We start from the raw sequence: 16,994 nt of genomic DNA, 5'->3' as shown, positions 1-16,994 counted from the left end.
AGATTATTTATTTTTAAGAGTGTATATAGTCAACAAATTATAAACATACTTATAATTTGATTTACATAAGTTATATCGAAGTTCTCAGCGGTATGGTAATTATACAAAATAGTCCCATAACTAATCACAAAGTAAATAAAAGTGGAAAGACAAGAAAAAGATATACACTGTAAGCCACTACTAAATTATTATTTTTAAAAGTATTTTTATTTCTTGTTTTGCGAGAGTGTGGTATCCTCATAAAGAATATAAACCAAAGAGTTTACGCTCTAGAGACTATTGCATAAGTTTAATGAACTAATATTTAATGAGTAAATTTTGAATAGTAAATACAATACAAAATTGTAGGTACTATACAAAGTTACTACGATTTTGCTGTAGTATTAGTTTGAATACAATAGTAGTAAAACTGTCGATAGGCTTTGTGGCACAAGTTAAAATAAATTAAGTTTTTCCGTCAAGAAAATTGACATCCGAAATAATAGCAGGCTATAATTTTACAATTGGAAATGTCAATCGATAAAAGGATTATAATAGTGAGGAAAAAGAAAGTGCACTTGTGCACACGAGCACAAAAATTGTGCACTATAATATTTCGTACTATTGGCTAGTTTTCCTTGTGAATCAGATGACAATGGTCGTCTTCGAAAAACACTCAGAATAAAATTAAGCATTAATTAGAATGCACAAGTGAGTGAGAGAATAGTGTCCTGTATCAGCATATCAGTCTATTTTTGACTCAAAGTTAATGTTACAACAGTTATGTTAACTAGCTGTCACAATAAAAAAGCAAACGTCGCCCGCGGCTTCACGTGTTTGTACTGGTCTACATTTCATGAATTTGGTTTTGTGGTTTAGTCGTGAACAGACAGACACAGAGAGTTACTTTCGAACTTATAATTATAAAAATATTGGTATAGATTATGGTATTATTTAATACCTACATAGATCTTAACTACGCTAGAGCATTTAAGTATTTAATAAAGAAAAATAATAATAAACAATAATTATAACTCAAAAAAGCAGTTATTAAATATAAAAACATATTTCATTTATCTGTATGAGTTCATTTTTCTTGGAAGCGTCTTAGGAACACAACCAAGTACTCGTAAGTTTGTTATTTTACCGTAGTCGGTCGATATTTCCGTGTGTGGCAAAACGATAGTTTTAATAGCCTTAACTTTCACCATTGCTCGTTGCACCAAACGGCTCACTCTGCTGTATGGGCCATGAACATGAACGATAATTTCGTCACTACGTTTTAGTCATTGTATGCCAATTTGCACAGATCTACAAACAGACCATATCGTTTAAAAAATAACAAATGTATTTTTTATCAGCTTGCTAGTCCACGAAAATAATACAGTGTTATTATGAGAACATTTAATGTGTTTAGATGAATGAGATTAAACCTCAATGCATGTAATATCTGATATTATGCCTAGTAAAAATAAAATTCGTCTACCATCGAAATCGACCGTGAAACTTTACACCGTTTGCGTACTTAGTAGGGTACGTATACAGCATATTATTCCTTAATTAATATTTTAGGCTTCATCTTCATTAAATTTAAGTAATGAACGGTACAACTGGCAACTTTCAAAAACGCTTCACTTCACTTGAGTGAAAACGAGAGATTATTGATAAAATCCATTAAAGCATAGTTAAGGAAAGACTTTAAATAAATACTTTTATAATTTAAATGTGATTAAAGTGGAAATTTGTTATATTTAAATTAACTAGATACATTTTTATTAGATAACATAAATAAAATAAAATTAATAATATATATTTATTATTATTTATTTATTTATATTTATTACTTATTTTACATGTTTTTATTACTTTTTGCTTTTATATATTTTATATAATTTCCTAGTTGTGTTCTATAAAAGGCACTTAGATTTTTTATGCCTAAAGTACCCATAAAATGTACAGTATACCCTCACCTTTACGCGACATAAAATCGAACTATTATATTAAGTGATCACGATATGAGTTTTTTTGTGTATTATAATTTGCCAACAGACGTGCCGTTCTTAGATGATATTACTTAGAATTGTTAAGCAGATTATTTTATTTAATGTGCCTGAATTCATTTACAAAGCAGCCATGATACATATGTTGTTTATTTTAGTTTATTGTTACTTTTAAGTGCTTAGTGTAGTGAGAAATTGATGGCCTAACTTTTTAAATAAATAAAAATAAAATAAACTGTTTATAAGTGAAATTATAATTTATTAAACTTTAAATTCCATAAATTTATATTATTTTTCTACATCGAGATTTTTATAAATAAAACCAATCATTTAAACAGATACTTAAGCTACCGTTACAAATGCATATTTAAAAAATTACGTTAAATTTGAATTTAGAGATTAAAAATTTAACTTTAATAATACAACTGTATTACTTAACAACACTATTCGTATAAATATCACCGAAAGCAACCAAAAAAACAAATAAATATAAATATATTGCGAACTCACCGGTAGTCTGTCTTTTATCAAAATCCAAATAATTACTTTTTCCATATTTAGACGCACGGGTAGGCGATATATAATAACCTCCAACGGTTCTTGAAGACGATAGCTCGAATGGATTTACAAAGTTATTCTTGTAATTGTTCCAACTTGGATTCACATTTTTAAAATCGTTAGTAATACCTTCAAAGACCACTGAAGGCGAGGCCCATTGAACAAACCACTGATGCGACACAGCCATTTTTACTTGTATATTTTTTTAACACTGCCATTAATCTGACAATTCACTTATTTTTATCATACAGTATAAGATAGTTTTATTTAAAATAGAGTGCTATGTTGCATCGTCCGTGTGAACGTGAGTGCAACTCTGGGTCTAATCTCAGTCTGTTACCGTACTGGTGGTCGCCCTTTCATAAACGACGGATCTCTCTGCCTTTAATTTATATTAATTGCTTATTACTGGTAACATAAGTATATATATTTAAATACACACGTATCGTATTGCAACATTGAAGTTTTAAAATATGTGTTGTAAAATAGTTTGAGTGAATTCATATAAATATTTATAATAAAAAAAGTCCATAGTGAATCTATGCAAATAATACGTTTTTTCATTTGATATTTTTAGAAAAATTATACTATTGCAAATGAATATATAAAACATCAATAAAAACATTACAATACATTTTTATTTTTTTATTATATATAAAAAATTTTTTGAAATATTTATATAATAAAAAAGATTAAAATAATATACTGAAAAAAATACTTATATTATATATGTCTCATTGCTCCTTTCTCCTTTTTGGGGGAAGGTCTGTGACAGAAGGTAGGTGCCAACTCATGCCAACAATATATGTTGACAAAACAGAAACATAAATTAGGGTACTGGGTTTGAATCCGAAATGTTTTGCTTAAGATTCATATTTTCTAATCACTGGGTTATCTCGGCATGTTAAGACATGTCGCGTAAATCGATATACGTATCTTTGATGAGATTAAATATTAAAATTATTAATAAAATAAATGTTTACAATTTATTAAATTTTGAGTATTGAGTATTTTTATATACACAAAGGTTTCAGCTTTGGAAAATCAAAGTGAACAGTGAATGCACTTCATTGGGTATTCTATAACAGAACAATACTTAGCTTTTTGTGTTCTGTTTTGAACTATTCTAAAGAAATATATTTCTTTACTATTTTTACAAATTTATTTATTATTATTTAGAATTTTTCATCGATTCGCCTCATTTGGACAATTAATGTATACTGCTGGAGTTCATCCTTAAAATGTAGTTACTTCTCTTAAGAAGTATTAAGATACAATTCCATTATAATTATCATATATAAAGAGAGTTTTATGTTTCGGATCACACAAAAGCAGTTGTTTTTGTTTGTAAATACGTTGTAGGATTATTAACATATGGATTGTTATGTCAACATACTCAAAATAAAAATATCGTTCCGGTTAATATTGCATAACAATAAGAAATACCAAAAATATCTTTGCATCAGAGATTTGCAGGTCTTCAAAATATTTACAAAAATATCTCTCTCTTTTTAAATAACTAGCGACCCGATCCGGCTTCGCACGGGTGCATTTATTATTAAGAAAATTATATAATATAAATATAATAAATAACACTTAAGGACCAGTAACCATTGTATCAGTGAAACAAACACTAGTTTAAAAAAAGAAAAAGATACGAAAAGTTTACATTTCATATCTTTAGAAATGGTAAACTGTTATTCTGGAAGCTGTATTAGATAGATTATATAGATAGATAGATAGATTAGATGTCGTATCATATTGTTAAGCAATAAAAATAGTGAAAGTTGATAACCAAATAGTTTGATAAAACCCATATGTATAATATAATGCACATACAATGCAGTAATATATTTTACTAGCTGCTGTCTCGATGCTGATAAGGGTGAAATAAGAAGTTTAATTACTAAAAAATCCTTTAACTCTTTAGGAGGAGGAACAATGAAACAAACGTACATAAAAATTACATATATTAAGATAATTCAGGCAGAAAGAAAGTAAAATGAATATTTACATTTTTTGTTGTTCTTGTCAATTATTCCGAACCAGTTTATCAAGTTTACGTAGATAGTTGTATGTATGTGATGTAGCCAGGGCCATTTTTCCCTTTTTTATATTTTATGATAAAATTATGCATTACTTTTATGAGCGACATTATTCGACATTGAAAGTTAATCTGGTATCTTGTAATCATTTGCACCTTGACCTATATAAGCCATTCTTTCTCGTAAGCTTTGCGTATGCAAAATATGGGATGTTTTTCTTGGGTCGCAGACTCACATTCAAACAATAATTGGCAGCTTGTGAGAAAATTACTAATATTTGATTTTACGAATCACTTTTTAATTTTAAGCTTAAAAATACAATTCATATTTATAAAAAGTTTATGTCAAAACAAAGCTCAACTTATGTAACAAAACTCTTCTATTTCGAAATATAAAAATATCTTTTTTCTATAAATATCTGTCATTTATAGATAAGATAATATATAATTGTATATGGATATCATAAATATCAGAGGAAATATTTACTTTTTCCTGAGTCAAAAAAGAATGCAACTCTTTATCAATTGAGTTCTTAAACCATATATAGTTGTTTACATTTATTCGAATTTGTTTCGAAAAAGTGTCAACTACCTTAAGGTGGTTGACACTTTTTAAAAATATGTAAAATGTCAAATTCATTCACGTGAAGGAGCTTTAAATATATATTATTAAGGTTAGTTTATTTAATTAAATTTTTTAACTGTCAGGTATACGATGCAACTTCATTTGTTTTTATAAATTTTGGCTTGCGATTATTTTTAAATAAAAGAAATTCGGTGGAATAGTTTCAACTCAACTAAGAAAAAATAAATTTCCTAATATGTTCCTAACACTATAAATTAAATTTCAAGCAAGCTATCTAAGATTTTTGAACATAAAATAATGTATCCACGTACTATGAACAGTGACTCAGTGCTAATACAAGAATTACAAAGATGGTATCTTAGATCGCATTGGAATAGAATAGATAGTTGTTTTTATTGAAACCATTCAGCAAATCCGGCAAGTATTAGCAAACCATATTATAATAATAGTACAACAGATTTTAACAATAACTTCATGTGCCCGTTTCGTGCGAGTTTGAATTTAAGAAAAAGTAATTATTGTAGTATAAATTACTCCTTATTACATCAGCTTTCTGTCAGTGAAAGTCCCTTCAAAGCCGGTTCAGCCGTTCCAGAGATTAGCCGGAACACACAGACAGACAACTAAAATTTTTAAAAATATAAAAATATGTTATTTTGGTATAAATTTAGTAAACATTTGGTAAAAAAAATACAAACGAATTGATAACCTCCTCCTTTTTGAAGTTGGTTAAAAAGCGGTTATTTTGATATTACAAACATCGATATAGATTATCATTTGCGAGTACTGTTGTACTCATAAATAAATGTAATTATAGTATAATTAACAGTCATTGACATCATCATAGAAGTATGTGTTTTTGACACGCTGGATTAAGTTCAGGTAGGTAACTTTGATAATGTTTGTTCTCACAATTTTTCATATATTAAAATAGTAAGTAGTTTGTATATTACTTATAATTATGCATACTTTAAAACATGCAATGTGTTTTTAATATTAAGACATTTTATTTCTCAATATTAACTGGTAATTATACTGGTAAAAGCATATTCATTCGTTTTATATGAGATTTCGTCCAACAGAACAATTAAATATGATTTTGTAACTTTAGTTATTTACGCTAGAGTCTAGAACAAACTATTTATAATTTGTAGGTTTTCAGATGTTTTTTAGTACTCATTATTTGACTTCTATTTATTAATAATACTATAAAAAACCCTCGATTATCTAATTATATGTAAATGATTATTTTTTTAGAGAAATTAATAAATAATTGGTTGAACATTTTATCAGAAAACAAGAACTCGCATAAAATTGTTGTTTGAAAACTGTTGTGCAAAAAATTATAATCAGTGTTAAAATACGAGTGAATGTTCGTCTAAAAATAGATATCCAAATGTAACTTGTTACAAAATATCTTAGAAAACGTAGAATATATTATTACAATATTATTTTAAGCATTGAGATAAATGTTTTGGTAACAGTGAGTTAATTATGAATCATTAACGTAACAAGTTAATGTACAACTTGACTAACGTACATTTAACGATGATTAAAATATATTTAACTAAATATATATCTTGTTGGTCTAGTTGTGTAGTGGCTAGCTTATAGGTCTGCATTAAAATATTGACAATTGTCAAAGGAATATACAGTACTCTGGTGTTACATAAAACATACAAGAAGACGAAAATCAGCCTTGTCATGACAATAGTTTAGATTTATGACTGTTGCACCGCTGTTTTATAAATACGTTGTATACTAAAGTCATCTTCGAAACATGCTGCGTTGTCTAGCATAGGTTATATGCACTTTGTTAAGTTTTTAGCTCCTAATTTCTCGTAAATCATATTGTTTTGATGTCTCTTCGAAAAATGAAAGTGACCCTTTCTTCGAAAAAAAGGGAATTACATTTCTTTTTATATAAATACTTGACATTTGCACCTGTACTCAAATTTGTTTAGTAGTTTTATTGAAATATTATCATAAAATATAGTTATTAAATTGCCTTAGGTATGTTTGTTTACTTATACCATAAAATCTATTTAAAATTAGTCACGTATAATGAGAAATAATTTTGCGTATAATATTTACCTATTTGAAATTATTACATAAAGATATAGAGTTTATGTACAAATTCTTGCGGTTAAAATTTCAGCACGTTTAGTTTAATATACTCTTATATACAGTAGTTATATTACGTTCATAATTCTTACGAAATAATAGATTTTGATGACATATTAACCGACATTTATAAAATAATATACTTCAATTTATATGAAAATAAAGAAATATGTGAATTTTTTTATCTATGAATAATCATTGTAACATATCCCATATTTTTAAAGTTTTTGATACGACATATGAATCGTAACAAAAAATATTTATAACTTACAATGACCCGCGAATACGTAACGACTTTATACGAGCCACTTTCTCGTTTTTTTACTTCAGATTCGCCTAATTGTGCTGCGTGTACGATGGAAAGTTTATAGGCCGAACTACCAATCAATTGCTAACATGTAGCCTGAAAATGTTTTACAGCGATTATTGTAACCCAAGCACCACCAACTCAATCCACAAAATGTACGGAAGGTGTGTTGTCTTGTTGACTTTGTTTGGTTCGATTTTTGCAATTTATCCGTATTTCGATACTCAAGACTTTATTTATAATGTCCCTAAAGTGTATAGAATATCAATAACGTTAGACAAATTGCTGGAATATTATGAAACAAAAATGTCAAAGGATCCGGAATGGTATATTGCGCTCAGAATGGCAAGAGGTATGAATAAATTTTAATCAGGTTTTTAAAATTATAATATAAAAAAAAACATAAAGTAAATTACTAAATTGTAAGATTGTAAAATATGTATATTTAAAAGATGAAGCTCGTGTGTTTTCAAAAGGCTTTATATGTATCATGCAAACACTGTCGCGACTTTGACCGCTTTAATTGACGAAGTACAAACTTTTATTTATATATTTATTCAGAAAATAAAAATTATATTTCGAACGTGTCAATTCGATGAAGGTGAAGATTGAAGAGATGCAGATTCCCTCTTGTAATTATAATTTCGCAAGTTTTTAAGTGCACTTCTTAATTACGAAATGTAGTTCGTAAATTTTTAAGTCTTAGTTTTTAATAGAATAAACAATACTTTGTAGGTCAACTCGAGTATACCATAAATGAGCTCGACAAATCGGTACCGGCGAAGTTAAAAGAAAATTTGCAGAATATCTCGAGGAGAATGGATCGCATTTGGAACAGTACTGATTTCGCAACATTAGTATATCGCAGCAAAGACTATGAATATGGTACGTACTCGTATATTTCGTGCTTGAGTATCTAGATAACCTTTAGAATAGCCATCATACCGCTCTACATTTGCCTTACGAACGTAATATCGTGACCGTATCATTATTATATTACTCGATTAGCGCTGGTTCTGAGTATGTATTATGAAACGAAACGAGAACGATGTGTTTAGAATAAAGCTGAGTTTCTTTCTCAGAATCGCTAAAGCTGGTATAGAGCGTGCTTTCCATGCGTTACTTTATATAGTCTTAACTTATATAACATATGATTTTAAGTTCGGTTGCTGTTATATTATGTTTAATTATTTATGAGACGTTTACATAGTCACTCGAAGACGTTCACAGATACGCTTCTCGGTATAGTTTTTAATGAGTCCCCATTCAGTCAGTTAATAGATAATAATCGTGCTTTAATGACTATTAAAGCTATGCCTCATAGCTTATGAATTTTACATTAACGTTTGATACAAATAAGTGACAGAAGACATCGTCATTACCATATTGTATTTAATTAAATTAAATAATTAAAAATAGCTGTTTATTTTTTTTTTGTATTAAGTAACAGTAAAATAACTCATTGACATTTAAATTAAATAAATTATATTGAAAATAATAAGTTGTTTACAAAATTAAATGCTCTCGATAAGAGAGAGTAATTTTACGATACTCCACCCAATTGACATTTTAAATTGACATAACTAATTATTAATCACTTATATCTCTGGGATGTAATGTTTATAATTTGATTTAATTACTTTGACACTCATTAGGATTAATTTAATGAACATTGAGTGCGGCTTTTAAAATGGACAAATTGATTTAATATATTTTTATTAAATTACTCGTTAATAATTAAATTAAAAAAATATGTTGTTTTGATTCATAAAACCTTAATTATTTTTATTTTATTTTTTTCACTTTTAATAAAAAATATATGTAATGTTTAACGATACAATATTATTATATCGTAACCAGACCATTCAAGTTAGAGTACACTAACGAAAAGAAAATCTTTATCGTAAGAGTGGCGCGACTGTTCCGGTTATTTTTTGAGTTTAAGAAAAACGTCAGTCGAAGCCTAACGGATTAATTGGTTGCGGTATTTATTTATGTCTCTATTTACCGGTATTACATCATATACACGGACTTGACAATAGTTACATCTGTTCCATAATTAGAACCATTTATAATCTGCTATATTCAATGTCTTGTTTCCATGAGACTTTCAAAAGCTAGACGCATGTCGTTTAAGAGACTAGAAGATCTATTATTCACATTGCAACACAATATATGTCGTGTACATGATCGAAGCCTCTGCAATAAGACTTAATTTAACAAATTATATATGCCTTTCAAAATATATCTGAATACAAATTCTTGATGATTATTACCATAATGAAATGAAACTACTTCACTTGTAATCTAATAACCAACTAACTCAAAAGAGAAAAGTCTTAAGACCTAATGATTAAACTATTCATTCCGGTTATATTTACGTAAGTCATAATGAAACTCATCTTCAGTAGAGTTTTATTAAGATTTTAAGAATGTTTGTAAATCATCAAGTAGATTTGATTTATTATTTAGATATGATTTTTTTAATAGAAACCAAGTGACCTAAATTGATAAGAGTCAATTAGAATTTTATTGTTCTCCGGTACGTAGTTTTTTAATTGGAACGGTTACTTAAAACGTCTAAATAAAAAAATTAAAGTAAAAAAAATAAATTCTACAAAATTTTCAAGTATATTTGCAACATACAAACCAAGTGAGTTGTTTAACTTTGATGACAAAACAAAGAATGTATAAGTATCATGCCTCTTCTATTAAGTTATTTCAAGCAACTATACTTCTAGTGTATTCTATAAAGACATAATCATTAATCATAGGCATAAATGTTTGTCAGCTTTCTCTTTACATAATTCAACGTTAAGGAAGCCTATACTCAGATAGATTTAATTAATATAAATAGGGTTAAAGAATTACATAATAAATTATTTTATTCTAAAAAAACTATTTTTGTATTTGGTAATATAACAATGTTAACTGATTAAAACCTTTTTACATAGTTTAAATGTATTTATAGCCCAAGTACATTTATATATAATAAATGATATAAAATCAATTTAAGTAAACGTTTTACTAAAATTAATATTTTCACGAAATTTGATACGAAAAATGGCACTAATGATATGTTGTTTACAAATAAAATGTTTCTATGTAATGTAATACTTATTACAATGTAAATATGTTTAATTTTTTGATCAAGTGTTAGTGGAGTAATGTAACAGTGTAAATTACTCGGGACTGCTCTCGGCTCATTAAAACAGAACAAAATAAAAATCGATTGATTAATTATGTTACTCGTTAGGTTTGTTTTCTAAACGTGACTCGCTTCTTTACTATATCCTTTAATCGACGTTACGTAAATAACATTTAAGTTGGTAAGACATGAAATGCGAAGTCTACATTTATTCGGCAGGCTTTCGCAATCACATGCGACTCACGCACTGGTCCAGTTGTCTTCCTGTCTGGTCTGTTATAGATGGAATCTTGTGAGGAAACGCTGTTTTATATTTAAGGAGATAGAAATTTAACGGTTTTCTTCTGTTTATTATCAATATACGCTTTCGTGCTGGGTTAGATCTTTAGATAAATCCGTGGCCTTCTACGTGTTTGAAATGTCAAATTCGTGTATTATGGTCAGCAGCTGTCGTGATGTGATACGGTGCACACAAATGCACTTTCACATTTAAGAGTTCGTATTAGTTGCTAAAGCTGGAATCCAATCTATTGTTCGCGTGAAGGTTATGTCTATTTACGAACTTGGAGAAAAATTCAAATGACGACTTCCGCGTCAATAGCATTGTATGTTTTTGTCCAAACCCAAAGGCAAAATAAACTTACCATTGCTTTAAGACGGGGAAGGTATAAATAATAGTGTAAGATACATCGTGAAGAACACAGACTTTTTTTTTAATTTCGTATAGTTATTGAGTCGTTAGGAGGTTAGTAAAAATCCCTGCGCAGTGAGATGGAAGCTCTCATAGTATAAATTTTATCGTTGTCATTCATATTACAGTCTTTTTGCAATGTTCATTCATTCTTTTTTGAAATTCTATATAAGGCAAAGTTGCTTTTTTAATTTCGATTATGTAAGACCTATAATTTAAAAAAAACACTGAGCGTTAAATAATGTAAAGATTCTGATTGAAGTCTGTTTACTTACAAAGTACCTAATATGAAGAGTGAATTTAGAGAAATGTAATTAACTACGTTTTAGTGTAATAAAAAAGAAAGATTAAGCAGTAGTTCACTTCAAGCCGTGTCTTGGTGTTGATATGACTATACTAACAAGGAACTAAATACCTATTCCCTTATACTTGGAAGTAAAACTAACTCTGCTCATATATTAAAATTTCTATTACGCTGTTACCGTGGGAACAAAGAGAATTTGAAACCAGTTCGTTCGTTATTATCGCGCTTAGCATCGATTTAAGTTCGAACCAAGTCGAACACAACACTAGCATTGTAACAATACAATGCTTGCCGGAAGAATTTCTAGTAACCAGTGACGTAAGTTACTGATGTTAATATAATCAGAATAGAGGACTCGATATAATCGATTGAATCGAATATAATTTAAAAGTAAACCGCTTGATTATATGTTTATAGCATGTTTCCGATTATTAAAGGTAATAAGCAATAATTATTGACTCCAATATCCGCAACGACGTACTAAACATAAAAACATAAGTGTTTTTTTTTTTTGTTACAGTTTCTCTCTTATTACGTTCGATACTTGCGGTAAAACTTTCACATAAATCACCATGCTGACAAGTTTTTTAGTTGAATTTTTACGAATCGATTGAATATGCCTCATTTTGCAATAGTTTAATTACGTATGTTTTAAATAAAATAATGTAATTTTAATACTATAAGATGCAAATAGATTTGCCTGTAAGCACTTTTAAGTAGAAAACAATTGAAGACATTTAACTTAACCACTGATTTAACTTATAGAATATAATAATATAATTATATCTTTATTTGTTTTTTATTTGTACCTACAAATTTATTTTCTGTGCTAAATCTGTGCAATAATTTATATTTAAGTCACAACAAAAAACATAAGCCAAAATTCTGCTTATGTGTGTTTCGTTGCTATTGTTTTACGTGCGCGTACAGAATGATTTCACTTGAAAGCGGTGAAAACTATTGCAATAATATATGTTTTCATTAGAAAGTTTTAATTTTTTTTATTAGATTTTTATCAAATAACAATAAAATCCATAACTGATCATAATAATAAAAAATATTGCTTACATTTATGACATACTGTTTTAGTAACTAATTTGAATAATGTTCTTGTCGATTCGGATTTCGGTTGCTCTATCTGAATCAATAAATAGTCGAACCGTTGAATCTTTTTGAACTTGACGATAAAATAGATAAATATGGTATAACTTAAACACAGTACTTAAAACTATCACATGTATATCTTAAAAAATAATTTAAATTTTTATAATCGAGCTAAGAGAATAGAAACAGTAAGTTTTATAATAGAATATACACGTTGTTTTCATAGAATATAACAAAGTCTTCCCGCCGCCTATACACTTAGTCTTTTATACATACACAACATATTTCATAAATAGAGTTATTCAAGTCATTTCCTTTTAATGAAAAATAATATATATATATATTTAAATATATTTCTTTTTCAGTTGCTAAAGCTATTTTTGAAAATATCGACGTATTTTCGTCGCTCTTGGAGCCAATCACGATCGGCACGATGGGAACTCAGAAACCGTTTCGTTTTAATTTTGAACAATATGTTCAAGAAGCTAAAACGAAAATGCCTAGCAGAAAAGCAGCAGGTAAGATACTAATAGAATCACCACACTGTATGATATAGATAGATACTGATAATTTATAATTATCTAATATATATATGATGGGAAGATATCACTTGGTGGAAGGGCTTTATGCAAGCCTATCTCACTAGGTACTACTCATGAGATATTCTAGCAGCAAACAGAAAAAAGTAGTAGTTAGTTGTTGTGTTCTGGTTTGAAGTGTAAGCCAGTGTAAAATTAGCCACGACACAACTTAGATGTAGCATTCAATAAAACCGATTTCTGCCGATTTATACAAACAACCAAGCTCGAGCTCACATCGCGCCATTCGACGTTATTCGTTGCTATAGATTCTTAGTATAACCCGAGAAATCCGTCAAATTGACGAATGTCATAGGTCATGTATAGTTATTTCATCGTTCGTTCTTATCGTTTGTGTAAAGATCATATTCACATAAGAAATAAATATTGATCATTTGAGATAGCGTGCTTGATTCGAATGTTATCGGTTTTAAGAATTTTCTTAATTGATGCTAGATCTAGTTGTGATCTATATGTATATATATTTCACAAAGTGTCAGTTTCTATGGGCGGTGGTGACCACCTGCCATCAGGGGGGCTATTTGCACGTCCGTTGTCGTTGTCGTTGTCATTTGCTAAAATTATTATTACAAAGTCATTTTAATAAATATTCGACTGGATTTTCAAGATTTTGTTACATATTTCAGGCAAATAATTATACTCATTAAAGTTTAGCTCCGTAAGGAATTTATGAAAGAAATAACGCAATAATTACAATTCGTTTAAAAAAGTAAAATTTTAATGTATTTTTTATACTGTAAACTGACAGCGAGTCAATCAATCAGGAGATTGAACACATTATAAAGTTCGAGGAAAAATAAAGATCTTAAAATCAGAAATAAAGGGCATCAGCTTTAAGCATTTATTTCTTAGTAGTTATTTATACAAGTGGAATTCATAACTCTAAATTGGAATTCAAAATAAGTTACTTAAAATAAAAATAAAACTGCTAATATTTTACCTACAGAAAGTTTCTAAGTTCAGTATATAGTTTTTATCGGGACTTCCCAGAAGTTCAACTTACTGAAGTTTTACGGTATCATTATTTTTTAAACTATTTACACATGTGTATTAATCTTGTAATTGTTAATTTACACAACTGAAAATATGTAGAGCCAATTAAATTAATTAAGATGTACTAAGTTATGTGAAGCAAACGCTCACTAACTTTACGAAATTAAACATTCTCTGTCATAACTCCATTATATTATTTAGAATCCAGAAGACCAAATAATTTATCCTTTTGTTTGCTGATAAAGTTCATTTAAAATAATAGCAATAACTTCCAATTATGTGATGCTGCCAATAATAAGAACAACGTAATTTTATTAGTAAATATTGTATTTTTATTAACGGATCAAATCGTTATTATAACTGCTATTGTTGTTACTATTAAGAAATGTCAAAATTAGGTATTCGATGTTTCCATTGTAAGCTTGACACGGTTCGATATCTGAAGGCCGTTTTCTAGTTCAACAATAAACCACAATGTGGCGTTGTACAAAGTTTGCTTTATAAAAAAAGGTGAAAGCACCTTGACACAGATCTAAACAAACATCAACTTTTAGCTGTGACATGTATTTTCCATTCTTTATTTATTTCGAGCAATCGGACAGAAAATAAATATTAACAATTTCTTATATTGCCATTGCAGCGGCAACCTAGGAATTTAAGTTACCTCCCCTATGCGTCTACACTGGATAGCACACTCATCAAACCGAAACATATAAATACAATTGTGGTTGGTGGTAGAATATAATATGTAATGGGTTGGCGCCACTAGGGTATAGCATAAACCCCTTTCACATACTAAAATTCTAATAATATTTCAATGAACTTTTATTTTCTTATTTCAGATGCATGTATGATGCAACTGCTGATATCTGCAATGGAAACCCAAACGACTCAAGCTGATGGGACCTGTGAGCTGTCCCCGGAATGTCAAACACAAGTGATGCAGGGTTCCGGCCTAGCTTTTCAACAGACCAGCCGAGTTCGTGCAATGATTTTGTCTCGTATATTTGATTGCATGGAAGGTGTTGATCTGTCAGCATTAATTTATAAGTTATGTATTCAAGTTTATAAAGAGACGAAGTCTTTGGAGGCTTGGGATCACCCGCCTGGCACGAGAACATTGTTTATGCAACAAAGTAAGATTTTATCAAAGATTTATCTAGATACCGCATGTTCATTAGATTAAATGAATACAGCGCATGTCATTTTATTACTAACATGACGTCACAAAACCATACTGAACATGAAAATCATAAAATCATTTTATGATTCTTAGAAGCTATTAGAACAACAAAATTACTTACCAATGGTAGGTAATACCTTCATTGCCTCGATTTACTACCTTAGTAGCACAGCACAAACACAAACTAAAGTAGTTGCGCGTCAAATTTGTGCATAGCACAAACTTCGGCCACGCTTAATAGGACGACTGTGGTATTTAACCTAATCTAAATCTGTGGACTATATAATATAACTTGATGTTTGAACAGTTGTTTTTTTTTTAAAGAATAATATGAGCAATCATATAATAATGTCTATATACTTACCGCCATTTCAAAAAACTACAATTAGTGTTTAATAAATAATTTTTATTTCATCATAATTAATTAAATAAATATAATAATAGTATTAAATAATCGCCACCTGTATCAAGTCAGCTCTCTTAAGCCTACCGTACAAAGCCCATCTACGCTTTCTTACGCGTTCCTTCAAACACCAAATAAGTGGATGATAAGTATTGCAGAATTTTACTGCGAAGTATGCGGAAAGACAATTTTCCTTCCAAAATGTTTATTCTAAAAGTTAAATCTCAATACATAATTATGTAATTTATAAATGAATTATCATTAAAGTTTATCTTGTTCTTTCACAGTTATAACTTTAAATAGACAAATAAATATTTTTATCTCTATAAAAAAAATTGATATATTTTCAGTTTTACTATGTGCATCACAAGGCTACGGGGAATTTATAAAGCCAAGATGGATGAATAAAGTTATATCATGGCAAGAACCTAAGGGATGTTACGCAGATGACAGACAACCGTTTTTAAAACTCACCGGTTTTGTAGGACCTGTTTCATCACCGCCACCAAAAGATAGAGAGGTTTGTAGTCAATACATATTTTTTCAGTAGAGCATAAACTTTATTTTAATAAGTATGAACAGCATTATTTATTTATGTTTAATTATGTTCACAGGAAGAGTATCGCGTTAAGAAAGCTGCGTCATCCGAAGGAGGTTCTTGCAACTCCTTAACGTCAGCAATGGCTTTGGGCTCACTCGTAATGTATGTGAGAGCACTGTTGGAAACTGATCAAGCATTTCAGTATGAAGTTCTTGTTTAACTTTTTTGTGAATTTAGTCCTTAATAAATAGTATAAAATTCAAATTAATTTTATTGCCAAAATATTCCAATTAAATTTTTTTTTGCATTCAATATAAAGTTACAAATTCAATTGTAAGTGTAATCAATTATAAGTCTAAGAATATTTAGTTTCAATAATAATTCAACCTTTTTTTATGATCCATTAAATGGTTTCCTTTTTACATTTAAA

General features: G+C 28.8%; 1 protein-coding gene across 1 annotated transcript; it reads left to right on the top strand.

Moving 5' to 3' along the window:
• The first annotated feature begins 7,598 nt into the window (after nt 1–7,598).
• Nucleotides 7,599–16,797, top strand: LOC124530082. Its single transcript, XM_047104077.1, has 6 exons — nt 7,599–7,950; nt 8,334–8,483; nt 13,211–13,363; nt 15,280–15,573; nt 16,374–16,543; nt 16,638–16,797. The coding sequence occupies exons 1-6, from the start codon at nt 7,701–7,703 to the stop codon at nt 16,782–16,784; spliced, it is 1,164 nt and encodes a 387-aa protein (XP_046960033.1). The 5' UTR covers nt 7,599–7,700; the 3' UTR covers nt 16,785–16,797.
• Nucleotides 16,798–16,994: the final 197 nt, after the last annotated feature.

The sequence above is a fragment of the Vanessa cardui genome, chromosome 5 (assembly GCF_905220365.1).
Source record: "Vanessa cardui chromosome 5, ilVanCard2.1, whole genome shotgun sequence".
Classification (NCBI taxonomy): domain Eukaryota; kingdom Metazoa; phylum Arthropoda; class Insecta; order Lepidoptera; family Nymphalidae; genus Vanessa; species Vanessa cardui.
This window is presented reverse-complemented; position numbering and strand designations above follow the sequence as displayed.